Source organism: Oscarella lobularis, chromosome 2, assembly GCF_947507565.1.
Source record: "Oscarella lobularis chromosome 2, ooOscLobu1.1, whole genome shotgun sequence".
NCBI classification, from domain to species: domain Eukaryota; kingdom Metazoa; phylum Porifera; class Homoscleromorpha; order Homosclerophorida; family Oscarellidae; genus Oscarella; species Oscarella lobularis.
Window position 1 is genome coordinate 3963975 of NC_089176.1, and position 24260 is coordinate 3988234.

Consider the following 24260-nt stretch of genomic DNA (forward strand, 5'->3'; position numbering starts at 1 on the left):
TGCACAAATCCTTCAAGGCGTTGGTCATGCATTGGCTTACGTTGACGTTCAAAAAAGCGAGGAATCGCATCAATCGCGCGCTCGACTTAGACAAGGTGGGGAGCGCGAAATAAAATGAAAAAAACGCTTATTTTATTTTTTAGATTGAATCATTGAGTGATTCCGTCAAACATTCCAGTTCAGCTGTCGACACAGCTACTCTTCTAGGCCAGGTATGGTATAAAAGAAACAGAGACCATATGCAAATTCCTTTTTCTAGATGATTTTAAGGTGGAGTACTGGGGTACCCCGCCCCCTTTGATTTCTAGCAAAATAAAACAATTTTGACCAGTGTCTCTGTATCGCTCGTACGTGTCTTACCTCAGCATACATCTACAGCAGCTGTCTTGGCTCTAAAAAAATCAGCGAACCCGCTATTCGGCGTCAAAAACATGCGGTCTTGCCCGTTCGAGAGCCCTCTCTTCCTTTCGTGATGGTTTCGAAGCGTCCATCGATGCGATTTCGCGTTTTTCTTTCTAAAAAGCACAATCCTTGTTAGCCAAAGTATTTTTTACTTCGTTTCTTGACCATGTTGCGATTTCGAAGTGGCCGATCGGTCGAGTAAAGAGGTTTTTGAGCGAAAAGCCTAACTATGGGCGAGGTCCAATGTATCCCGTATACGATTGTCTTTCAATGGACTTTCTTCGTCGAAGAGCGACTTAGCCTTCGCGATTTGACCGTTGCCAGGTCGCCATTTTGGAAGTCACGAGATAAACGAAGAAGAAGGTGAGCTTTTGTGTTCGATTGTTTCGCGTAATCGCGATCGCACAAATCACTAAAAAACGCAAGAAAAGGGCATGCCCAACACCGTTACTGATGTTTGGCGATGAATTTCGACCAGCCAGGGAGTAAATTCGTGACGTTTTGTGGCTGTTTTGAAGGGGTAACGCCCTCGTTTGTTTTGTTCAACTTTTTGCCGTGTGCGGGGGAAAGTGCTGGTTATTATTAGTTACACGACGGCACAAACATTGAACTGCAAACCTATTCTCTATCTATTTCATGCGTGTCCTAATCTCCCTCATGCTCGTCCTCCGAAATATCACTGTACAACACAGACTCAATATCTTCTACACTAAACCCTCTAAACGAACTATCACTATCATCTTCTACCACAGAATTATCAACATTACGTACAGATACTTGTTCACATGCACTTTCCCCTTGGACGGCAACTTGAACAGCCACGTCGTCCTCATCGGAAGAGTACTCCACGTAGTGCCCTAAATATTATTTATAAAATATCCTTTTATATATATGACAATTGCTTCACCTTGGAATCGCTTCCTTTTAGATTTCCTGAGGGGCACTGGAGCCTCGTCCTCCGATGAAGAATCGGCAGCCGGTGATGGTTGTCGCCTACGCCTCACAGAAGCCGTCGTTCGCTCTTTGCCCTTTCTCCTTCCCCTGCGACCTGGAGCCGTAGCCTCCCTTTCCTGTGGCCTCTCAGGCGGTGCCTCACCCCCAAACCCGCCAGCCTCGTACGTCGGGCCTTCCCTTCTTTCCAGATGGTCTTGCGTTTGCGCTGTCTTCTTTTTCAATTTTGCCCTTCTTTTTTTGTTCTCTACTGTTGCCTTTATTTTGCTGGCAGAAATCCTTTTGGCGTCTATTTCCTTGAAATGATCCAAAGAATGCGTTCCTGGTGAACATCTCATTTCTTGAAGGAGCCGAGCAAAAACAGTGGAGCCATTGTTGAATTGCGCAGCAGCAATTCTTGCAGCTATTAGTATAGACGATGCTCCACGGTGTTTTGCTTTTGGGGCAAATGTCCATAGCGTGTTATGGAATGACTCGTTGGAATTCTGAGTATGCCCGTCCTTGCACCTTTCCAAAAGACTTTCGTCCGATAGACGCTCAAACAAGCCAAGCAACTCGTGGAAGAAACAATGCGGAAGTGTCCGATTGTCGTCCTGCTTATACTTGTTCTCCCCAGTTGCCTGATCTTTCTGCCAGCGACACCATGAATCTTCACCTACTGGGCAGTATTGGTGCTGCTCTGCCTCCGTCTTTGGACAGCTGTCATGATTGTGCACATGTCCCTCTGATGGTTTCCTAGCTTTTCTCTTCCTTCTGGCATCGTCCACATCCTTCGGGCGACAGGTATGATAGAGTACGGCCATGATATCTCTTTTCATTGCTCCAACATTACCCAAGTTTCGCTTGATTGCGTAGCCGTAGTACGTGCTCAACCGATTCATTGCTATTTTCGTTAGACGACCTTTCCCGCCAACCGATCCTCCGTCCTCCAAAACGACTTTTTTAGACGTGTTGACGTAATTCCTCAGGTTGCTACCCATTCGCTTGTGTACATGGCCTACGCAATCAAGTTTTCTCACTTCTTTTCCCGGGCCGTAAATGTTTTCAACGTAGTTGAAAGCTTTTGAATCTCCGTCGCCGATGAATGTAGTGTACCGCAACTTGTGCTTTTTTACAGACCGTCCAAAGACTTCTTTTGCTCCTTCAGCCTCCATAGACGCTGCGGAACCTTTGTAGTTTTTCTGGCACATAGGATGGTGTTTTCGGTACCAGTTCAAATACTCGATGCTGTTCTTGTCGATTCCGCTTCTTTCTTTCAGCTGGCAGCCTCGGCAGTAGGTGCACAAAAGCTGAAAGTCGATGACATAGCCATTCAATACCGCTGCTTGCACACCGTAGTGTGAAGAATGGCCACGTTTTGCCCAAGTGCCGTCGTATGAAACGGCAGCGTCAATGACTTCTCCTGCCTGGGCGTTTTGTGACTTGCGATAATCTTGAACAGCGCGAGAAGCGGATTCTTCAAAAACTACTTCAGAGGCTTCAGAAATTCCCTTCACGTGATTTTCCCAGCTGTCTTGACCGATAAGCGGTGGCATGTTGAAAACGCCGCAGAATCGATGAAAATCGGCTCTGCCTGAGCCCATCGCCAGACAAGCCAGTACTGCTCTTCGGTTTACATCATGGCTTTGCCCTCCATTTCTGTCAGGTGGTCGTATCTCTGACGTCGGAAAAGAGTGCTTTTTGTCGCAGCTTCTGCACGTAAAAACAAGCTGAGAGCAAAAACCCTTTCGCTTGCTGTAATCTTCTGTGATAGTAAAATCACTGCTGTGACAAAAGCGGCAGACAAGAAAGGCGAGCATGGCTTTCAGTAGAGTGCAAACATTGACGATACGATAATGAGGCTGGTCGAGTTCAGACTCATGTTGAGTTTCGGGAAGTCCAGCGATGTTCTTCCACGCCGATGGCAAAGAACTGAGTTTTCTCGCTGAACTGCCGTCAGGGTGAGTCGTCTCAGTCCGAAAACCAGTCGAACGCTGTTCAGCTGCATGCGCTTCCGTCGCAGGAGCAGCTTCAGCTACAGCATCGCCACGATCGACTGACTGCTGACGCATATCGGCAAATCGAGTTCCTCGAAAGCCGAGACGCTTCCTCTTGGTCCTGAGAGGCATTTCTTATTAGAATAATTGAGCGGAAACGATTTCGCGTGCTTTTTTCGAACAAAGAAGTAGCGCACGGTAGACGTTGCCACGACGTTGTCATAACATTACGCTAAGCGCGCTAGCCGTTGCGAGGGAGTGCACGTAAAATATAAGAAAACCCTACAAAAGCGTCGTTTCGCGTCTCACAGACGTTTCAACGGTAAGTTTTAGTCTTCGAATAGCACGTTTTTGCGCAAGCGATCGCGCGTAAAGGGCATTTTCGGCTTTTTCGATCGACCGGAAATCCTACGCGGCGCGATTCTTTCGAAAGCAAAACGCTGCGAGACTCGCGAATAGGCCGAGAAGGTAGACAAGACATGTATCTTTATTATTGAGCTAAAAAATTTTATCTAAAAAAAGCTTCTATTAGTCGCCACGAAGCATCTCATGCGTGTCCTTATCTACCTCATGCAATATGTGGTCTACCAGGCTGGATTATTTCCATGACGGCACTATTGGAGTCTTTCCGTTCCCTTGGGTCCATAAGTCGTGTTCTGTCTCACATCAATCTGCTTCAGTAGAACGACTTGACCTCTGTCCATTCCGAAAACGCGGCGATTCGGAAAGACGGTCGAGAGGGGGACCGTACTCTTCGGGATTCGTTGCCCCGTTCATCGCGCGTTGAGCGTTCCGGAGCATTTGTCGTCCTTCGCGAGCAATTCGCTCCTCCGACTAAAAGAGAGCACATGTCGATCGAAGAAACGCTCTCTGCGCCTTCGCTGCCTGGAATTGAGTTCCTCGAAGGCCGAGATGCTTCCTCTTGGTCTTGCGAGGCATTTTCGGAATGTAAACAACAAACTGAAACTGAAGCGACTAGCGCACGGTAGACGTTGCTACAACATTACGCTAAGCGCGCTAGCTGTTGCGAGGGAGTGGACACAAATGTAAGAAAACCCTACAAAAGCGTCGTTTCGCGTCTCACAAACGTTTCAACGGTGAGTTTTAGTCTTCGAATAGCACTTTTTTGCGCAAGCGATCGCGCGTAAAGAGCATTTTTGGCTGTTTTGATCGACCGGAAATCTAACGCTGCGCGATTACTCCGTAAACGAAACCCTTTGAAAGACGCGAATAGGCTCAAAAGGTAGCTAAGACGTTTCTCTTTATTATCGAACACACTTCCGAATACAAAAAAAAATAAAAAATCTGCGTGGGTTGGGTTCCCCAGTACTCCACCTTAATGTGGAAGCAGCTTGATTGGCCGGATCCTCCTGTTGCATACAGTTTTCTCGTTCAACTCACGGACGTCCGTTCTATCTTATTTATTTATTTTATTAATTTATTTATTAATATTTCTTTAGCATATTTGTGTCACGGCTAAGCGTTACGCTGATTGCGTCATTGATCATCTCAAACGTAAGTCTTATTACGATGATGAAGGTCAATTTGACGTCACGGAACAGGTAAACCTAATTATTTATTTATAAATAATGAGTAGAGAGGGGGTCGTGTTAGCTTTGTATCAGTGTGAATAATGTGGAGTATGTGCGATCGTCTTTGCAAATGTTACCTGTTGATTTGAATTGGGACGCGGCTTTGAAGGCCTTGGAAGGTCTTGCTGGGGTTGCGCAGAGTCGCGCCGCTTTGCGCACTATTTTGCGCAGTGCTGACGAAGATTTTGAAAATAAGATATTGATTATTGTGGAAAGGATTGGAGAGAGGGTAAAAAAATTGTTTTCAATATTGCGATGTAATTATTAAATATGCTTTTAGATGCGTGTTGATATTGAAAAGTATTCGCGGTTGTTGCTTAGAGACGCCAGGACTGTCACAACAGAAAACGTAAGGAAAAGATAAATAATAATAAGGGCGTGGTCATATTTATCCTCCTATAATAGTCCATGAATGGTCTTATGGAATATCTTCAGCAGAATTTGCAGATTTTGAGTGACGGTCTTTTGGATCAACCTTTTCAAATGTGCGTGCATTTATTATTATTTCTGTATATTTTTTAAATAAATTCTTTTAGGATTTTGGTGAGCATGTACTATGTTTGCCTCAATCAATGGTATCAATTAGTGAAAGACAGATATGACGTCAGAACGAGTAGTTCTTCACAGTAGATTAAATAACTTTTTTTCTTAGCTTGAGCCATATATCTATAAGCGTATGGCAGGAGCTCTAAAAGTTAGTCAGGAGATTGTGTAAGGAATTTAGATTTTTGACGGGTTTTTAGATCCTTCGTTCCTTCTTTTTTGCCGGTGGAAATGGCCTAAGTGAAGAGTCCTTGGAATCAGAAGCTTATCAAGTAGGAATCCGAGATTTTTTCGTTATGGATTTCATAGTGTCTTAGGCTTTATTTCGGTGCATTGAACGACGAAGGTGGAACAGCCAAGAACTGATTTATCAGTATCTAGCCGAACTGGAGAGAGAGCAAGCAGCAATGAAGGTAAATCGACGTATTAGCAGTCGTATCAAAGCAGAAAACACTCGTTCTAGACAGCAGAACGAGGCTATCTGACCGTCCAGATTGGATACATCGAAAAAGCGGAAAAAATCTGCATTAAAATCATGAACTGCAGAGACATGCCAGCACTCGATTCAAATGGTAATTATTAAGGGAAAATACCTAATAGACGTCATCGTTTTTTCTTCTAGGCTTGGCTGATTTGTACGTCAAAGTGTCGCCTTTTCCTGTCGGTGTTTACGGAGCGCACAGCGGCGTGCAGCGAACCAAAGTGGAAAAGGAAACGCTGACTCCAATATTTGATGAAACCTTCTACATGTAATAATAAAATTAATAGAATTTATCTATTGTTTTAGTGTATTCATATAGCCCTATTGCTTCTGATCTTTTGAGGAAGCACAAGTCCGCTCTTGTGTTCTCCGTTTTTGATTGGGATCGGTTTTCGAAGGATGATATGGCTGGTGAGGGGATTTTTTCCCTGTCTTCTATTCCGGCTGTGTCTAGTGAGAGTGACGTGAGTCAGCTTAGGCAGACGACTTTGAAGCTTCGATTGCCACCGGAACCGAAAGGAGATGCATTTTATCTACTCATGCATAGAAGTGACAACGAAGCTGTCGAATTCGTGAAGAAAAGAAAGAAACGCGCGAAATTGGAGCGGTAAACTCCGAACGGAATCTCTACTTGGCACTTTCAGCTGAAAGTTTTAGAATTGCGCTATATTATATTGGGGTCTCATCATTAATTCGCGCTTACCTTCCACCCGGATTATACGGGGTCGACCTTTCCTCCGTTCCCAAGAAAATGGACCGAAACGTTATCGCCATTGGAAAGCAGCTTGAAAAACTTATAGGAGAACCTTCTCTGGTAGGACTAAAACGCGCTTAGACCCAGCCACGAGTCGAGGGACCCCATAGAACGAAGAACGCGCTCTGGATCTCCTCCAAGCGTTACGCGGCATGAAAATCACAGTCGAAGGTCTCAAAGTGAGTGCGATACTACGCACGCAAATAGCGCGCGCGAGAAAATGTACACATAGAAAAGCCACATTGGAAAATACGTGAACACGTTGAGAAAAGGAACGTCGAACGATCAAGTAAAGTCCCTAGCAAAGAAACTGATCAGCGCTTGGAAGAAACAGCTCGAAGGTTGGAGGGGAGGAAGGGGGTCCCAAAAGGGGGAAAATATTTTTTTTGGTTTTTTAGCTGAGAATTCTTCGGAAGTGGCTCGAGTAAGAGCGAGAAGTTCGGAATCGACGCCCAAGGGAAGTCCGAAATTAGCGTCGACTCCTTCGGAATTGAAGGCTGATACACCACTGTTGCAATCCACACCTCCGCCTCCTCCAAAAATCAAAGAGGAGGGAATCAAAGGCAAGGAATTAATAATTAATAATACATATTGATTTTTTGAATTTTTTTCAGTTAAGCACGTGCTTCCGGCTGTTTCGTTTACGTCAGACGATATTAGGAAGAAATCACGAGATCTTATACTTTCGGCTCTAACTAAGGGAAATGAAGCGAAAATGGTGGGAATATCACATGATCAGATTCAACAAATAGCTGGCGTTTTAGAAGACTGTAAATATTTAAATACTAATTAATTAATTAGTATATAATTATTGGGTTGTTTTAGGTGTTTTTGAAGAGGCTGGTGATACGAATCAGAATTATAAGAAGGCCATACGAAGTCGTGTTGCTAATTTGAGAGATGATAAGAATCCCGGATTGAGGCAAAGGGTTTTGATTGGAGAAATATCGCCACAGAAACTGGCTACAATGTCGCCCTTGGTAAGAGAGAAAATAATATAATATAAGATTATTTTTAATTTTGGAATTTTTTAGGAAATGGCTAGTGATGAGATGAAGAAGCTTAGGAAGGATTTTACTCAAGAAACAATCAGAGAATCGCAGATGGCCGTCCAAAGTGGAACGAAAACCGATTTGCTAAAATGTGGCAAATGTAAACAGAACAATTGTTCATATAATCAGGTGAGAAAGAGAAAACACACCCAAAAATAATTTCTATTTTTTTATTTTATCCTAGGTTCAGACGCGAAGTGCCGATGAACCGATGACAACGTTTGTCTTGTGCAACGAGTGTGGAAGTCGTTGGAAGGTGAGAATGATATTGAATTTTGATTATTTAATTAATTATTGATTTTTTCTCTTCGTTAGTTTAACTAGTGCGTTTGATTCTGAGAATTCGTTAATGGAAACTGTTGCGGTTGACTGGGCTCGAGAATGACTTCGTTTTCGATTTTGAGTTCGGTGCAGTGTGAGGATCAATAATTGCGACATTGCTTTGCGCGTGCGCAGACGTTGCACGTAGAAAACAAGCTTGGATCTCGCGTAAAATGGCTTGCAATCACCAATGAGATGTTCCTCGTCGTGCATTGCCTCTTTCCAACCGATTTTGGCGCGTACGTGGCTTGGATACGGTTAGAAACGACAAAACGTGCATGCGAGAGTCTATTCTCCAAGCCAGGCTGCGATTGGACAGTGTTTCGACATCTCGCAGCGTTCGACGTGCAATTTCGGGGTTTAGAGCTAAAGGTAAGTCATAAAAAATTGCGTTTTTCTAGGCTCGCCTAAGGACAATCGGACGAGGCAGATGAAGAGCTTTCCGATGTCGCCATTCACCTCCGGGCCCCGAGGTGACTAAATAAAACCGGCCCAACTCGAGCCAGAGAGGTTAAACGCGGCGCAAACGCAGGGGATTCGATCCCCTACTCCAGTGGCACGAGTGATAACCTGCCACCCCACTTGGGCAAGACGCGGTGGGTGACAATAGCGGTCCACCTGTGCCTTGGTACATAAAGGCACCCCCGGGACAGATGGGTCACTGTCTCCCCGAAATGAGGGCCTGGGTGAAGGGCCCTCTCATTGAAAGACGCCGGGAGGACGCTCGTTTTTTCTTTTGTAATACTTCCGGGTTACTTCCGGGTTTATTTGAAATAAAATACATAGCTTCGCTACGTGGTCAATTCGCGGGCAGTTTTTTTTATGACGGGGTCTTGCCCTGGACCCCAGAGCGAGCAGTTTATTTTTTCAACGGGTCATGCTTGAGGACCCGACGCGACGTACGTGCACCGACGCAAAAAAAAGTCTACTTGCAAGCACAACACAAAGAAAGCGTCAAAACGTCACTTCTTGCTAACATGGAGACCAGACCGAGCTTTGCGTTACTTGAACGCCGCCAGTGAAACTCCTAGGAGAACGGATCACGACGTGCTAGGTATAGTTGGAAAGCACAGCGATTTTGCTTCAAGATGAACTGATGTGGACCTTGTTTCGTGCAGTCGTTCTCGACATTTAGCTAAAGGTTATGCATAACTGGGGTTTTCGGCGTTCTAAGGACGCGTCCACTAAAGTAACGCTCCTGCGTGCATTGTCTGACCTCAGCATCGCAAACGTTGGCCCAGAGAGCAGCCGAGAAGACTCCATTGAGCTCCCTTTGTTCTTCAGACGTTAGCGTGCGCAATCAATGTGAAACTGCAGCAAAAAAGTGGCCAATCAGCTCCAAGGCCCGCCTTTTTCCGGTCGGTTGAGCTTACTCATTTGTTTTTTCTGGTAAGTTCGTTTCGGTTCGGTTTGACGCCTCACACGCAAACATTTCCTGTTGCGTTCTTTCGTTGTCTACGCATTTGATTATCATCAATTATCTGATAGAAGCGTGGTGTCACGAGGTAGCACTGCTAAGTCTACAGTCAAACCGTTGATGAGGAGATTGAGATTAGCCGTGATACTTCTCATACTGCACAGGAATGATTTTCGCTTGATAATGCACTCCAATTTTTGCGATTTTTTCAAGTCCCCATTCGCAGGTTTCAGTTTCGTTTTCCGGCTTTCTGTCTCGAATGAATAAATAGGCCCTCCCGAGCGAGAACCTACCATTCCGTAATACGTCGTTTTGAAGTTGACAACAACGCTGTGCTCGATTTTTGAAAATGGCAGACAAAACTGAGTGGACGAAGGAGAGAGCATCGGCCGTGCAATCATCGGAAGCGCAGAAACACGGCGGAGGAGTGCCCAAAGGCAACTGGGCAACGACAGCCCAGAGCCACGCCGATAAGAACGCTGGAAAATAAGCGATCTCGCGTTTCGCCTGCAGGAATAAACATGAAAAGCCCGCTGTTTGTTTTCTTTTGATGTTGCCTCCTCTTACGCTTTTCCTTCTTGTTTTTGTTCTGTCTTGAAATAAAGGGCGCTTTTTCTGCAGTTTGCATTCAACGCGATATGAATAAATTCAACAAAATAAGTGTCCCAAAATGCAATATCCTTCGTCTCTGTCTTGCTGGCTTACCTGACCATAGAAAACACCTGTTTCGTGGTTGTCATGGGTTCCCACGCTTTTTTCACCGCCTCTTGGAATTCGCTCAAGGCGCGAGGCTCGTGTCTCGGCATCTTTAGCTTGTCAGCTCGCACCAGAGCGTAGAGATCCTCCAACATTTTCGTCAGAGCGGGGCCTGGGGACAAAGGAAGAGAGTCACGTGGAAAAGGAGACTCATTTATATATGTACTGTTGGCATTCGAATCGTTCCATCTGCTCTGCCAATAGCCACATAATTTGAGATCACTAAATATCATCATGCCCTAAAATTATATAATTCAATAATGCTAAGCTAATTGCGGGTTTTCTCACCGTTCCTACAGATATTGGCCGTCTTGACATTCCACCATAAGTAACCATGGTACCACTTTGCCTATAGATATTAGTAATATAACAGATTTATTTATCCTTTATTGTCTTACTGAAGGTTTTGTAGTAGAGCCGTTGCGCTTTTTCCGCCGACACAGTTCAAGGCCAATTTTGGTTTGCCCATGGTCTAGAGAAAATAATTAATATTTTAATTAAATAATCTTGTTTACCTGTATCAATTCTCTCAATTTGCGAGATTGTGCAAATTCTTCGGTGACGACTTCCGTTGCCCCGAGCGACGTCAAATAATCGGTAATTTCAATTAAATCGGGTCTGTGCGAAAAAGTAATTAGGAAAAAATTCGTCGTCTTTAATTTTTACCTTGCCCGGATGACGTTAATTGTTTTCAAATTTCGTGCAGCTGCAATTTGTATGACGGCTTGGCCAACGCCACTATTAGACCCATTTTGAATTACGACGTCACCTGAGCGGCAAAATCAAATACAAATCATTATTGATTTATTTGTTGAATACCTTCGTTTAGTGTCTCAAAGTCTTCCAACATTCTATAGGCAGTTGTGGGGTTCACAAACATCATTGACATGCTCACAGGGGAAATGTCATTGGGTACAATGAGGATATCGTTTGCAGGGCAAACTCCGCCACTTCTCCACGTTCCTAGAAGAAATTTCACCCCCAAAATTAATTTTTAATTTATTATTTACCCCAAAAGGGTCGATTTGGCACGAAATGATCTCCAATTTTGATTTTTGACGTCACTGATGATCCGATTGCGGTTATTCGGCCGACGCCTTCGTTTCCGGCGATTGCGGGGAATGTAGCCTTCATTCCGTATGTTCCTATCGTAAGGAATCAATAATAAATACTAATTACCACGTGTGAGTCGTTTTCTTCTTTTTGCCTTGAATCATGTTGATGTCTGCTGGATTGATTGGAGCTGCGAGCATTTGGAAAGCGATTTCGTCTGCTTTTGGCTGTATTGCATCTTCAGTTTGAAGTCTAGAGGATTGTCTTATTAGGAGCTCGGCTTTTCGTCTCGTTTCTACGCACTGTAGGACTTCTTCTGGATTGCCGTATCGCTCGTAGACCACGGATGATATCGAAGAAAAGCGTACGCCGAAGCGCTGGCGTGAAAGACGGCGAGCAACTGCTCGAATCATGCAAGCCATGAGAAGAACACGTGACGAATTGGTATGTGACTCCACTGACTCCACCCATAAGCGACGGCGTTGACTCCCGTGCAAACTTCAATGGCTTTATGCGATTTAGGCGCGCAGTCTCCTATAAGCTTACAAGTTTTTCTTGCATGTGCAAAATAGTGCAAAATGTATCGAATGACACGTGATGACCGGGACTCACCCTAATTAGTTCAAAACACATTCGAATAACTGACGACACAATGGGCAGATTCACCAAACCAAGAGCTTTTGCGAAAGCAAACGTGAGCAAAATGTCAGCCAAACGCGGCGTGTACGAAGTAGGAACCTACAGAAGCTCTGGCCACGGTCGAAGCAAAAAGAAAGTATTCGTGCCGAAATACGTGGGAAAAGCCGAAGGTAAAGGCGGCATTCGAGGTAGACTGCAATGTCACTTGAGAGGCGATGGCAACAAGGACATCGGTAAATATTTGGACAGCCACAAACGCAACAACTTGTATGTACGTCAGAAGCCTACGCGAGGCGCTGCAAAGAAAGAGGCAGAAATCATTAAAAAGGAAAAGCCTGAATACAATCATCGCCAAGAGCACAAACCCTTGGAGAAATGAAGGTGAAGTAGGCGTGGCGCGGTGCTGAACCAGACTCAATCCCGTGTTGTGCTGTTGTCTTTTGCTGAATTTTTTTGTTCGTGTTGTTTTTGTTGTGTCGTTTGCTTGCCAGTGTCAACATGCAATGAACTTAACGGATCGTCCGGCGTAACCACGAAAATGTTTCCTTTTTCACTTTCAATGTCGATACATCCATATCTGATGGGGCCTCTAGCACGTCATGAGAAGAACACGTGACGAATTGATATGTGACTCCACCCTAATAAGCGTTCCCGCGCGCAAACTTCAAAGCGGAGACTCCTAAGCTTACAAGTTTTTTGTACACGTTGCATGTTTATCTCGCGGAAAACGTACGAATGACACATGATGGCACCGGGACTCACCTAATAATGGCTATCCCCGGGATTCCCCGCGTGCCTCCATCAGATGAGTACGTCTCTTAGACGAGCCCTTTCTTGTCCCATTTGTACTTCAATGCAATGCTAATCACCTAGTAGCCAAAACGTGTGACCTTCGTATACACCGCAAGTTTGCCTCGAAGAAAACGTAATAAATGACTCACGTGGGACGTGACGATCGAACGGGACACACTTTAGATTCAACTGACGACGCGGCAACATGATGAGCGAACCAGTCCCTTTTAGAGAGAAAGGCATGAAAAGGATACCAACTAAAACCGGCGTATACGAAATAGGAACCAACAGACGTCACGGACACGACGAAAACAAAAAATTTGTGGTGAAATACGTTGGAAAAGCCGAAGGTGAGGACGGAATTCGAGGTAGAGTGCAAGATCACTTGAGAGGTGATGGAAATAAGGATATTGCCGACTATCTGGATAGTCATAAACGCAATAATTTGTTTGTCCGTTGGCAAGTGACGAAAAAGGCTGCGAAGAAAGAGGCCGAGATAATTGAAAGAGAAGATCCTCCGTTCAATCGTCGCCACGAGCCCAAAGCCTTGAAGTCAAAGAATTAATAGTAGGCTTGGCGCTCAATCAGACTCCAGCTGGAGAACTTGCATGTGTTGTGCTGTCATCTTTTGCTGTACCTTTTGTGTTTTTGTTGTGTTGCTGTACTCGCCATTTTTCGCTAATTCTTGGTGTGTTGCGTATCATTGCAGCGATGTTTAGGGTGTTGAGGGAACGTTGAGGGGCGTTTGATTTACATTTGCATCAATTTCCAATTTTGTCTCGTCCATATCTCGGTTTCAATTTCGTTTTCCGGTCTTCTCCAATGAATATATACGCCCCACCCTTCGGCAAATTCCAAAAATTCGTTTGGACGACGAAGCAATGGGCAGTTTCTCGAATCCAGTCCTTCTAAAAGAGGAAAACATGCAATTGATCCCAACTGAACACGGCGTATATGAAATAGGAACCTACAGAGAAGGAAAATTCAACGTGAAGTACGTGGGAAAAGCCGAGGGCGAAGGCGGAATTCGAAGTAGAGTGCGAAGCCACATGAGAGGCGACGGCAACAAAGACATAGCCGAATACCTAAACGATCACGAACGCAATCACCTGTATGTCCGATGGCAAGTGACGGAAGACGCTGCGAAAAAAGAAGCAAAGATCATCAAGAAAGAAGACCCTCCTTTCAATAAGCGCGACGAGCCCAAAGCCCTCGGAAAGTGAAGGAATGAAGGCTTGGCGCTGAACCAGACTCGATCCTGAGAAGTCGTGCTGTGCTGTTGTCTTTTGTTGTTTTCTTTTGTTGTTGTTGTGTCGCTTGCTTGCCAGTGTCAACGTGCATTGAACTGACGGATCGTACGTCCGCGGCGTCGCCTCACACGTAAACACGCAAAATTTTCCGGTTTTCACTTTCGATGTCGACGATAGGTCCGAGTTGCGTAGCTTTGTTTGTGATTCCATAGATGTAAGATAGAGATCCTGACGGTGGATTGGAAGCCTCTAGCACGTTAGTCCACCGGGTAGTCTAATTGGTAAAGAAAACAAAATTCTTTTCTCGCGCGAGTTAGCCTCTGTAAACTTCGCGTTGCCAAGGAGGCAAGGACAGGGATCGTTTGTATTCTCTTCCCCAAATCGGCGCCGGCTTTAGATCGATTTCGACGTATCCGAGTCTTCGGATGCAGCGCGACCGGAAAATGCTCTCCCACCAGTAGGTCATTTACCAGACACCGGATGAGCTATCGTTTCGTTGTATTGCTTTCTTTTCAGTGTTAATTTGCAAAATTATCGTCTCACATTCGAGGTTCCCAGCTGAAAAAATGGCGACCCCTCCCAGAGGCGTGATCCTAAACGCGAGATTTCAGATAATATCACCGATAACGCTCTCCAGGGGCACGCTCTCTTACTACCCCACGCAATGGCTTCGAGTTCAGTTCTTCTCCTGCTCCTTTTCTCTGCTGTTCTGGTCGTAAGCGGTCGACACAGAGTCCCGCTGGGGTCGGCACCGTTAGAATCTCTGGTCGCTCTCGCCAGACGAATCAACTCAGACCCCAAAGCAACGTGGTACGCATCGGAAGCCATCGCCGGTTTCGGTCCTCGAAACAAGGACCTCCTCCGTCCAGCGGCGGCCGGCAGAAAAGCTCGTCAGTCGCCAGACGGAGTCGACTGGAGGAAAGATAATCTCCTCCGCGACGCCGACGATCAGGAAAAGTGCGGATCGTGCTGGGCAATCGCTGCGACGCACGCTTTCGACGACTATCGTTCGATTAAGGCGACTTCGAAAGTAGAGCCGACGTCGGCGCATCGTCTGGCATCGTGCTGCATGTATGCTGGTTGCAATGGCTGCCAAGGGGGTAAACCAGGAAGCGCTTTTTACTATCTGAATCGTAAGGGAACCGTTCCCAACACCTGTCAGCCGTACGATCTATACCAATTGTGCTCGGAACCAAACACGTGCGAAAACGAATGCAGTGAGGGTTCTGCTCTTCCCTCGCCTCTCACATTGGATACGTATAGCGTCGTTGAAGCAACAACTGCTCAAATGAAATTAGCTGTTGCAGAGGGCCCCATAGTAGCTGGAATGCTCATTTATACGGATTTTTTGATGTACAAGGGCGAGATATATCGTTACATGGGAGGTAATTATTTGGGTGTGCATCTCGTTGAAGTGGTCGGCTATGGGAGCGACGAAAACGGGCAGGGGTACTGGATTTGCAAGAACAGTTGGGGAAAGAATTGGGGAGACAACGGTTACTTTCGAATTGCCACCGGAATTGATCCTGAATCGCAAGTCGGACTCGAATTGCCTGGCTCAGTCTTTGCTCCCTTTGTAGCGCCCGAAAGCACATCTCCGGCTCCTCCCTCCCTTCAAACGTCTTCAGTTGTTATAGGCGTCAACATCTTTAGCAAGAGAACCGATTCGACGATCAAGGAAATCGCCAACATGGCCGCTGGCGTTTTGAATCCGTTCTGCGCGGGGAAGGACTCTGATCGCAGTCAAGTTGGCGGTCTAACTCTCGTCAGAGTCAACAGAGCTTCGCATAGAGTTATTCGCGGTGGGGAGTATACGATAACGGCTACGTACCGAAAGATGGGATGTCCTGTGTGTACCACTTATGAATTCGTTGCTGAGGTGGATCTCAACGGAAAAAGCAGCATCGTTCAATCTCGATACGTAGCGCCTGGAAATTTTGCCGATTCTCGTCACAAGACCCATTGGATGATAATTCTCGGATTTGCACTTCTCAAAATCATTGTGGCTTAGACGTTGCCTCGAAGGATTAGACTTTTTTTGTGTCTGTCTGTCTGTCTGTCTGTCTGTCAGTCAGTCCCTTGCTGTCGTCTACAGAAAGAGCAGTGTTTAGTTTAGCGAAGCCTCTTGCGCACGCTAGTAGCGGGTAATTGGTAAAGAAAAATAAATTCTTTGCTCGCGCGAGTTAGCCTACGTAAACTTCGCTTGACATACTCACAGGGAAGATGTTACTGTGTACAATACGAATATCATCAGCAGGGCAAACTCCAAAAAATAGATACCATGTAGCTACTCATCTCAAAAGGGTCAATTTAGCACGAAATGATTTCCCATTTTAATTTCTGGCGACACTAACGCTCCAACTGCAGTCACTCGCCCAACGCTTTCGTTCCTAGCGATAGCGGGAAATGATGCCTTCATTCCGTACGTTTGTTGCAAGAAATCAATAATAAATACAAATTACCACGTGTGAGTCGTTTTCTTCTTTTTGCCTTGAATCATGTTGATGTCGCTGGATTGATTGGAGCGGAGAGCATTTGGAAAGCGATTTCGTCTGCTTTTGGTTGCATTGCGTCCTCGGTTTGGAGTCTAGAGGATCGTCTCGGCTTTTCGTCTCGTTTCTACGCACTGTAGCACTTCCTCTGAATTTCCGTATCGCTCGTAGACCACGAAGAAAAGCGTACGCCGAAGCGCTGGCGTGAAAGACGGCGAGCAACTGCTCGAATCATGCACGCCATGAGAAGAACACGTGACGAATTGATGTGAGACTCCGCCCTATGCGACGACATTGATTTTCCCGTGTAAACTTCAGTGCAATTTAATTAATGAACTTACAAGTTTTGTATATGTTGCGCATATGTTTACCTCGCGGAAAACGTATCGAATATTGACACGTGATTACCGGGGACTTACCCTAATTAGTTCAAAATCCCTGGTTCAAAATACATTCAGCTGACGACGCGACGACGCTGGCAATGGGAAGATTCAGCAAACCGAGACGTTTTGTGAAAGCAAACGTGAGGAAAATGCCAACCAAACGCGGCGTTTATGAAATAGGAACTTGCCGAAGATCTGGTCATAACAAAGGGAACAAATTTGCGGTGAAATACGTGGGAAAAGCGGAAGGCAAAGGCGGGATTCGGGCTAGAGTGCAAGATCACCTGAGAGGCGACGGCAACAAGGACATCGCCAAATATTTGAAACGTTGCAAGCACAATAACCTGTATGTCCGTCAGCAACCAACGCGAAACGCTGCAACAAAAGAGGCAAAACTTATTAAAAAGGAAAACCCCAAATACAATCATCGCTTCGAGCACAAACCCTTGAAGAGAGGAAGATGGAAGTAGGTAGGCATAACGGCGCTGAACCACACTGAGATACTCTTGCCTTTGATGATTTTTCGTTGTATTGCTTTCTTGTTGTCTCACATTTAAGAATTCAACTCAAAATCCTAACAGGGGGCGTGGTCCTAAACGTAGGATTTTACGATAATATGACCGATAACGCTCTCCAGCTTTAGGAGCATTTTTTGCTCACAAATGGGTTTGAATCTTGATCGTCTTCTTTGGTTCTGCCCTTTAGATCACATCTGAGTAGGCAATCCCCCGCGTGCCTCTATCAGATGAGTACGTCTCTTAGACAAGCACTTTCTTGTCCCATTTGCACTTCAATGCAATGCTAAGCGCGTAGTCGTCAAAATTCGCGACCTTCGTATACGCTGCAAGTTTGCCTCAAAGACAACGTAATAAATGACTCACGTGGCGAACGGGACTCGAAGCTTGGATTCAACTGACGACGCGGCAATGGGAGGCAGATACACGGATCCGATCCCTTTTAACGAGAAATACATGGGCGATATCCCAACTGAACACGGCGTATATGAAATAGGAACCTACAGAGACGGAGATTTTCACGAGAGGTACGACGGAAAAGCCGAGGGCAAAGGCGGCATTCGAAGCAGAGTGCGAAGCCACTTGAGAGGTGACGGTAACAAAGACATAGCCGACTGCATGAACGATCACGAACGCAATAATCTGTACGTCCGATGGCAAGAGACGGAAGACGCTGCGAGGAAAGAGGCAAGGGCCATTAAAAAGAAAAATCCTTCATACAATCATCGCAACGAGAAAGTCAAACCGTACAGTCGCTCCAAGCACAAAGCAAAGAAATGAAGGCTTAGCGCTGAACAAGACTCCTGAGAAATTGTGCTGTGCTGTTGTCTTTTGCTGACTCGGAATTTTGTCCTTGTTGTTGTTGTTGTTGTTGTTATTGTTGTTGTTGTTGTTTTGTCGCTTGCTTGCTAGTGTCAACATGCAATGAACTGATGAATTGTCCGGCGTCGCCTCACATTCGCGTAAACACGCGAAATTTTCCGGTCATCGGATGATCACCTTGACCGAATGACAATAATTAATTGACTTCAAATTTCGAGCAGCTGCAATTTGTATGACGGCTTGACCGACGCCACTATTAGACCCATTTTGAATTACGACGTCACCTGAGCGACAAAATCAAATACTAATCAATATTGATTTATTTGTTGAATACCTTCGTTTAGCGTTTCAAAGTCTTCCAACATTCTATAGGCAGTTGTGGGGTTCACAAACATCATTGACATGCTCACAGGGGAAATGTCATTGGGTACAATACGGATATCGTTAGCAGGGCAAACTCCCCCACTTCTCCACGTTCTTAGAAAAAATTTCACTCCCAATATTAATTTTTATTTATTATTTACCCCAAAATGGTCGATTTGGTACGAAATGATCTCCGATTTTGATTTTTGACGTCACTGATGATCCGATTGCGGTTATTCGGCCGACGCCTTCGTTTCCGGCGATTGCGGGGAATGTAGCCTTCATTCCGTATGTTCCTATCGTAAGGAATCAATAATAAATACTAATTGCCACGTGTGAGGCGTTTCTCTTCTTTTTACCTTGAATCATGTTGATGTCGGCTGGATTGATTGGAGCTGCAAGCATTTGGAACGCGATTTCGTCTGCTTTTGGTTGCATTGCGGCCTCGGTTTGGAGTCTAGAGGATCGTCTAGAGGAGCTCGGCTTTTCGTCTCGTTTCTACAGTTCAGTTCAGTTCAGTTCACAGTTTTATTTTAATACGGAAATCCTTCAGCACGTGGGCCGATCTTCCAGGAAACCGTATTCTACGCACTGTAGCACTTCCTCTGGATTGCCGTATCGTTTGTAGACCACGGATGATATCGAAGAAGAGCGTACGCCGAAGCGCTGGCGTGAAAGACGGCGAGCAACTGATCGAATCATGCACGCCATGAGCTATATGAGAAGAACACGTGACGAATTAATATGTAATGCCTTGATCATGGTGTCATCAGGGATATTATTCTATTATATCCCTGTCGTCATCGAGCATATAATTAGCCTCTGAAACCCAGACCCTCCCCCCGCGCGCTACTTGCGGAGAGGGTCTGGGCAACTTTGTACTACGCGTCGGTTCCTTTGTCGCGTAATTGGCCAATCATGACAGAGCCTCGCTGAGAGAGTGCACAATCAGCGACGAGCATTGTAATTGCATTATCAAATTAATGTACGCATTACGAGCACAGCGTACGTACGTGCGCCTTACAGACAGTACGCGCTGCTTGTACCCCGCGAACGTACATATATACTCGTGCGTGTCTCGACATTCGATTCCCCTATGCGACGCCGTTTTCGTCAGGAAAGGCACGGACGCGTTGCCACATGCCTTCGGGCTTCCCCTGACGAGAAACGAAAACGACGTCGCATACTCGCGGCATAGACAGATCGACAGTCGACATTTTCGACGCGCAGCACAGCAGAATAGCTAGCGATCGCAGTCACGGGTTTAGGCTCATTAATCCAATTACAATCAAAGGAACCGACGCGTAGTACAAAGTTGATACCTTTATGCGCTAGGCGTGGGACAAGAAAATGGAGGCGGTCCGCAGGGGTCTTAACGATGTTCTCGCCGCAAAATTTCGTGAGGAACCTTGAAGTCGTCAAAAAGAAGCAAACTACCACGCGCGCAGAATTTTAGAAACGTCCGATAGCGACGTTTTCGCCGTTTTTGCCTCCGAACTGCTGCGTTCAATGGCCGAGTGCTTCACAAAGTGAAAGAAGTCGGTGTCGGGCTTTAGAGAAAGCGCTCACACAGTCTTCTTTTCCTTGACGCAGCGTTTCCGAGAGACGTTTCCGGTAAACAGCAAGCGCTCGCGACGCAGTACAGCAGCTGCTACACCGTCTTTGGATTCGCCCGGTAGCGCAAGCGTTAGGCTAAAGACTAAGGTACATGCTATGCTGCAAATCGTTGTACGTTCCGAAGACTACTGCGAGCAGTCGGTACGATCAGACGCGCTGAGCAACATAGGAATTTTACTGCTGCGAGCCGTCTCTTGTGGTCTTGGCTTCTTTTGGCAGCATTGAGCTGTACAAGTTGGCTCTGTGCGTCGTATAAGCGAAAAAGCAGTAGGAAAGATAACTCCGCGAGAGTGCAGAGGGTACGAAACAATACTAGCCTAAGCGTGGCCACGAACATAACACAAAGCACCGATTTGAAACTCCCACAATCACTAACGCCGATAATAAAATGGACCCACGCGATCTGATGCAAATGAAGGTGCGTCTTCTCGTAGCAATTCGAACGAAGGGTGGTCGCATACGGGACGTGAGTGGGAGGGACTGGGACACGCTTACAGCCATACGTCATACGAACTGTACATGAAGGTATATTACGGGAGTTGCCTATTGTGGGTCCTGCAAATGGAAACTGAAAGAGATGCCCGTATGTTTAGCGTACTAATCCCTACGTCATTTGTACGGGTATGTCTTACAGTTTCCATTTGCAGGAAGCGACTGCAAACGGCATCGTGAAAGGAATCCTGTGTGCGCGATCGTGCGTAAAACTATTCGGGTGTTTATCGTACGCGTCCGGGGCTCTTCGCTTGCAGAAAAGGACTGTACGGGTGAGATCTCCAGCTTCTGCAGCTATGAAAGCCATCTCCCTCGCTCGACATCAGCCGCTACAACAAGCAGAGCACACGGTCGGCTCGGCTCCGAACCGTTTTCGCAACGAAGTAGCTTTACCCGCTCCTCGAAGCGGACAATGCTCAAGGTACGATACTCTTCCTCGCGTTTTATAATGCACCGAGAACGTGTCTTGATGCGTTTACTCGTCTTCGCTGCCTGAACGGTGCGCTTTGTAAGACGACCATTATCTATCGTTTGAAACCTTTAGAAATTCGATTCGCGATCGAGCCATTTATGAAGAGCAAGGTGACGAAGAGGTAGACCGCAAGGTCCCAACGTCCTCGGCACGACGGGTCGGTATCAACGGCCTGACCGCGGAGATTGGCGACTTCCTCATAGTCGCTGTCTCCTAAACTGCCTGTATGCCTCCTCCGGATATGAGGCAATAACGTCTAAACTGCCGCGTCTCCTGGGCACGAGCCGAAAAACTGCCCAACTTCATGGCGTGTATCTTCTAATAGAGGCTGCTATATTTCATTGGCAGTCTCTCCAGGAGAATGACGCCTACAGAAAACGTGCCTGCATGCCTCGACAGAGTACGCAAGCAGGCACATAAACCTGTGGGGACTGCAGTCTCAGTCTCATCCGTGCCTCGCCTGCTCCTGTATGGGGCGGGTGGGGCACACCGGGAGGGGGAGGGGAGGGAATACGCAGAAACGCCAGACAGATTTTTTGTATACTTTATCTTTAATAAAATTTTGAACATGGTGTTCCCTACTTTCGCGTGCATCTGACGTACAACGCGCGCGGACGACGTGCTCACGCTCGTGTAGGCCCGGCTTTCGGACGACTCGCGCAACTCCAAAGCGCGCGGCGCGCGCGAGTCGCTCGAAAGCCGCGCTTGCTTTTGTCTCCATACCCTGAAGATCAAAAGCCTCATGCAACAACAAACTATGCTCATGCAAAAAACTCATGCAAAAAGATGACTGTTTCTTCTTTTCGTTTCGCCTTCAGTAAGGTCCGTTCAGAGAAAGAGCTAAAGAGAAAAAAATTAGAAAGAACAAAGAAAGAAATCTTGGCCTATCTCCTCTTCTCGCCAGACTCAGCTTTGCCCCAGCCAGTAACCAAACGAAACCCTGCAAATTGAATCAAAGATTTTTGAATAAATTGGTGGGAGCGTACCTGATCAACAAATGAATGGAGGCGTTGGCAGGATAAAGAATCCAATGACGATCTTCCTCTTTTTTTTCCGTTTGCCTTTCCATCTGCGTATACGCGTGGCTCCGAATACGAAAATCGTCGTCGGTCATTTCGTAATCGATCTGACGAGAGAAAGCGATCGTTACGACGCGAAAAACGAAAGAGGAGCTGAGGAGGTGGGTCTCACCAGGGAGCCCAGCGACGTGGCGCCTTTGTCTTTCCGTTCCGCAGACGCACTCCTTCGCGAAGGACTGCGAGACGCGCTGCTGAGAGAAAATAAACGCGTGCAATTGACCGAATGGGCTCCCGTTTACTCACGCAGCTTCGAATTGACGTCCGGAACTTCGTGCATTCTCTTCTCGGCCGCCCTGAATGCGGTCAACGTGCGTCGCGCGATCCGCTTCTCGGCCGGCGACTCGTCGACTCGTCGAGTCGTCGAGAATTTCACGTGATTTTGGAAGCCCCGGCTGCGCTCGCTGCACGTGAACCATCTATGCGTGAACCACCAATTAAGAATGCGCCCTGGATAGATATAATATTTAGTATCCCTCATCGCTTCACATACGTTCTTCTGCTGCTAACTCATGTATGGCCTATAAAATTAGAAGCATTTTTTGACGAAACAGCCTATTGATTAATTAATGGCTATACTTTGGCCCTTGAGCATCCACCTTTGTCGGAAATGATGTAGACAACTGTTTCTGGTATAAGGTAGTCAAACACTTTGCTCGTCTATAAAATAAATTTTCATTTATATGTGTGAGGTTTGTAGCAGTTTTTTACGTTTCGAAATAAATCCTCATCAATGTCGAATAGTACGTTTTTCTTTGCCTTGCTTTTTTGTTTAACAAATCGCTCGATGAGAATAGGCAGTATCGTATCAATGATTTTCGACGGAAAAGTGAAAGGAGGTTTTCTTTCTGAGAAGACGTCCATGGTGATTAGTTAAGCCCTTGCTGGTACGACTCACTTTTTCCATTTCTTCCAAATCTAAAAATGTCAGTGTCTGTCACATCAACCTACAACTCAATATTGTCTTTGAAAAGGACTTATTGAACAAGTTCATATATTAACCTTCAATTGGTGAACTTGCTCTAAATGTTCCATCCGATTTTGAAGATATTGCTTGATGTCGTCCTTAGAAAGGGTTTTTAGTCTACGGCAGCGGAATAAATTATTACTAGACACCATCAACGCATTACACATATGGCATTTACAAGTTATTGATGAATTCAGACGTATGTTCCTCAGTGAAATCCGACTCCGAGCCGAGTACTACGACGTCATCGTTGTCATCGCTCTTAACGTCATCTTGTACGAAAATTAACAAAATTGCACATCTATTATTGAAGAAGTAACTATGGCCTACCGCTTCCTTTTCTTTCCTCCCGCGTAATTGGCTTTATGCAGTTATACAGTATCGTCGACGTTATCCATTTACGCACGTTTCCAGTGTCCGCCTAAATAGCGCTATCAAACTGCACATCATTTAGCCACTGTCATTCTAACCTGCGTAAATTGAATTTCTGAGTTGAAGATGTATTTTAGAGCGTACTACACAACAAAAAAACAGGTAACCTATTACGTTGATTTTTATAGTTATTATTTCTTGCCATGATAACAAATATTCCGCAATCACATCCGTTATTTTGCAGTTGTAGATTGTCCTGAATATTCACTATAAATCGAACACGTAAGAAGGAGTAAAAACGTACCACTTGAGTTTCCTTCCACGGTACCGGCAGGCAATCAGTCCCTTTGTCAAGTACGTACGGCATAAAATTTCTGCACAACAATTTTTTTACTCTCACAATTATTAAAACAGGTAGGGGCATATTTCTAACCTAAGGTGCTGGAACCAATTCGTGTGTTTTTTTAGGCCCAGAGAATCAAGAATTGCTATCGACCTCTCTTCGACCGTGACAACCTATTGGATTGTCATCTCAAGTGGACAACAACGATTATGACCCACCCCTAGCATCCAATGATTCACATCGTGAATTGGTATTAGAATACAGTTAACGTCATCTAAGTTTTGCTGTAGATGAAAAGTATGAACTCGACTTTTGATATACAGTACTTATTTGTTCGAACCCAAATATGTCCATAATGCTGTTTCCA

The 24260-nt window shown here is 45.7% G+C and overlaps 5 protein-coding genes and 6 long non-coding RNA genes across 14 annotated transcripts; 4 read left to right on the plus strand and 7 right to left on the minus strand.

Moving 5' to 3' along the window:
* Window positions 1–258: 258 nt before the first annotated feature.
* LOC136183491 (uncharacterized) lies at window positions 259–630 on the minus strand. Its single transcript, XR_010669178.1, has 3 exons — window positions 568–630; window positions 361–515; window positions 259–304 (listed from the first exon to the last, which is right to left on the minus strand). It is a non-coding gene; the product is annotated as an uncharacterized lncRNA (long non-coding RNA).
* A 4038-nt stretch (window positions 631–4668) lies between these two features.
* On the plus strand, window positions 4669–6654 carry LOC136183932 (BAI1-associated protein 3-like). Its single transcript, XM_065970741.1, has 12 exons — window positions 4669–4734; window positions 4790–4891; window positions 4944–5150; window positions 5202–5270; window positions 5327–5406; window positions 5458–5524; window positions 5574–5615; window positions 5665–5736; window positions 5782–5877; window positions 5928–6036; window positions 6087–6213; window positions 6265–6654. The coding sequence occupies exons 1-12, from the start codon at window positions 4669–4671 to the stop codon at window positions 6554–6556; spliced, it is 1329 nt and encodes a 442-aa protein (XP_065826813.1). The 3' UTR covers window positions 6557–6654.
* A 16-nt stretch (window positions 6655–6670) lies between these two features.
* Window positions 6671–8317, plus strand: LOC136200362 (transcription elongation factor A protein 2-like). Its single transcript, XM_065990749.1, has 9 exons — window positions 6671–6759; window positions 6810–6878; window positions 6932–7040; window positions 7098–7262; window positions 7314–7469; window positions 7525–7679; window positions 7734–7880; window positions 7936–8007; window positions 8067–8317. The coding sequence occupies exons 1-9, from the start codon at window positions 6697–6699 to the stop codon at window positions 8073–8075; spliced, it is 945 nt and encodes a 314-aa protein (XP_065846821.1). The 5' UTR covers window positions 6671–6696; the 3' UTR covers window positions 8076–8317.
* A 646-nt stretch (window positions 8318–8963) lies between these two features.
* LOC136200043 (uncharacterized) lies at window positions 8964–9552 on the minus strand. Its single transcript, XR_010673282.1, has 3 exons — window positions 9446–9552; window positions 9289–9383; window positions 8964–9207 (listed from the first exon to the last, which is right to left on the minus strand). It is a non-coding gene; the product is annotated as an uncharacterized lncRNA (long non-coding RNA).
* A 431-nt stretch (window positions 9553–9983) lies between these two features.
* LOC136200040 (enoyl-[acyl-carrier-protein] reductase, mitochondrial-like) lies at window positions 9984–11804 on the minus strand. The gene is made up of 10 exons (XM_065990367.1): window positions 11602–11804; window positions 11453–11550; window positions 11256–11390; window positions 11065–11208; window positions 10912–11014; window positions 10761–10863; window positions 10644–10717; window positions 10534–10594; window positions 10412–10484; window positions 9984–10357 (listed from the first exon to the last, which is right to left on the minus strand). Exons 1-10 carry the CDS (start codon window positions 11718–11720, stop codon window positions 10191–10193), a joined length of 1077 nt encoding a protein of 358 aa, XP_065846439.1. The 5' UTR covers window positions 11721–11804; the 3' UTR covers window positions 9984–10190.
* Window positions 11805–11946: 142 nt separating this feature from the next.
* On the minus strand, window positions 11947–14214 carry LOC136200042 (uncharacterized). The gene is made up of 3 exons (XR_010673281.1): window positions 13701–14214; window positions 12303–13637; window positions 11947–12233 (listed from the first exon to the last, which is right to left on the minus strand). It is a non-coding gene; the product is annotated as an uncharacterized lncRNA (long non-coding RNA).
* An 87-nt stretch (window positions 14215–14301) lies between these two features.
* LOC136200041 (uncharacterized) lies at window positions 14302–17708 on the minus strand. 3 transcript variants are annotated; one of them, XR_010673279.1, is made up of 6 exons: window positions 17515–17708; window positions 17299–17446; window positions 17139–17229; window positions 16813–17049; window positions 16442–16752; window positions 14302–16068 (listed from the first exon to the last, which is right to left on the minus strand). It is a non-coding gene; the product is annotated as an uncharacterized lncRNA (long non-coding RNA). The 3 variants fall into 3 exon arrangements; XR_010673280.1 differs by lacking the exon at window positions 14302–16068 and adding an exon at window positions 16295–16369; XR_010673278.1 differs by lacking the exon at window positions 14302–16068 and having other exon boundaries at window positions 16397–16752.
* LOC136200039 (uncharacterized) lies at window positions 14324–16165 on the plus strand. Its single transcript, XM_065990366.1, has 2 exons — window positions 14324–14436; window positions 14496–16165. The coding sequence occupies exon 2, from the start codon at window positions 14644–14646 to the stop codon at window positions 15988–15990; it is 1347 nt and encodes a 448-aa protein (XP_065846438.1). The 5' UTR covers window positions 14324–14436; window positions 14496–14643; the 3' UTR covers window positions 15991–16165.
* A 645-nt stretch (window positions 17709–18353) lies between the features above and the next one.
* Window positions 18354–19234, minus strand: LOC136200100 (enoyl-[acyl-carrier-protein] reductase, mitochondrial-like). Its single transcript, XM_065990427.1, has 5 exons — window positions 19147–19234; window positions 18914–19011; window positions 18716–18850; window positions 18526–18684; window positions 18354–18475 (listed from the first exon to the last, which is right to left on the minus strand). The coding sequence occupies exons 2-5, from the start codon at window positions 18990–18992 to the stop codon at window positions 18354–18356; spliced, it is 495 nt and encodes a 164-aa protein (XP_065846499.1). The 5' UTR covers window positions 18993–19011; window positions 19147–19234.
* Window positions 19235–20714: 1480 nt separating this feature from the next.
* Window positions 20715–21605, plus strand: LOC136200349 (uncharacterized). The gene is made up of 3 exons (XR_010673355.1): window positions 20715–20754; window positions 20819–21084; window positions 21208–21605. It is a non-coding gene; the product is annotated as an uncharacterized lncRNA (long non-coding RNA).
* Window positions 21606–21679: 74 nt separating this feature from the next.
* On the minus strand, window positions 21680–22569 carry LOC136200253 (uncharacterized). 2 transcript variants are annotated; one of them, XR_010673324.1, is made up of 4 exons: window positions 22458–22569; window positions 22327–22402; window positions 22122–22261; window positions 21680–22075 (listed from the first exon to the last, which is right to left on the minus strand). It is a non-coding gene; the product is annotated as an uncharacterized lncRNA (long non-coding RNA). The 2 variants fall into 2 exon arrangements; XR_010673325.1 differs by having other exon boundaries at window positions 22327–22405; window positions 22458–22554.
* Between the last annotated feature and the right edge of the window lie 1691 nt (window positions 22570–24260).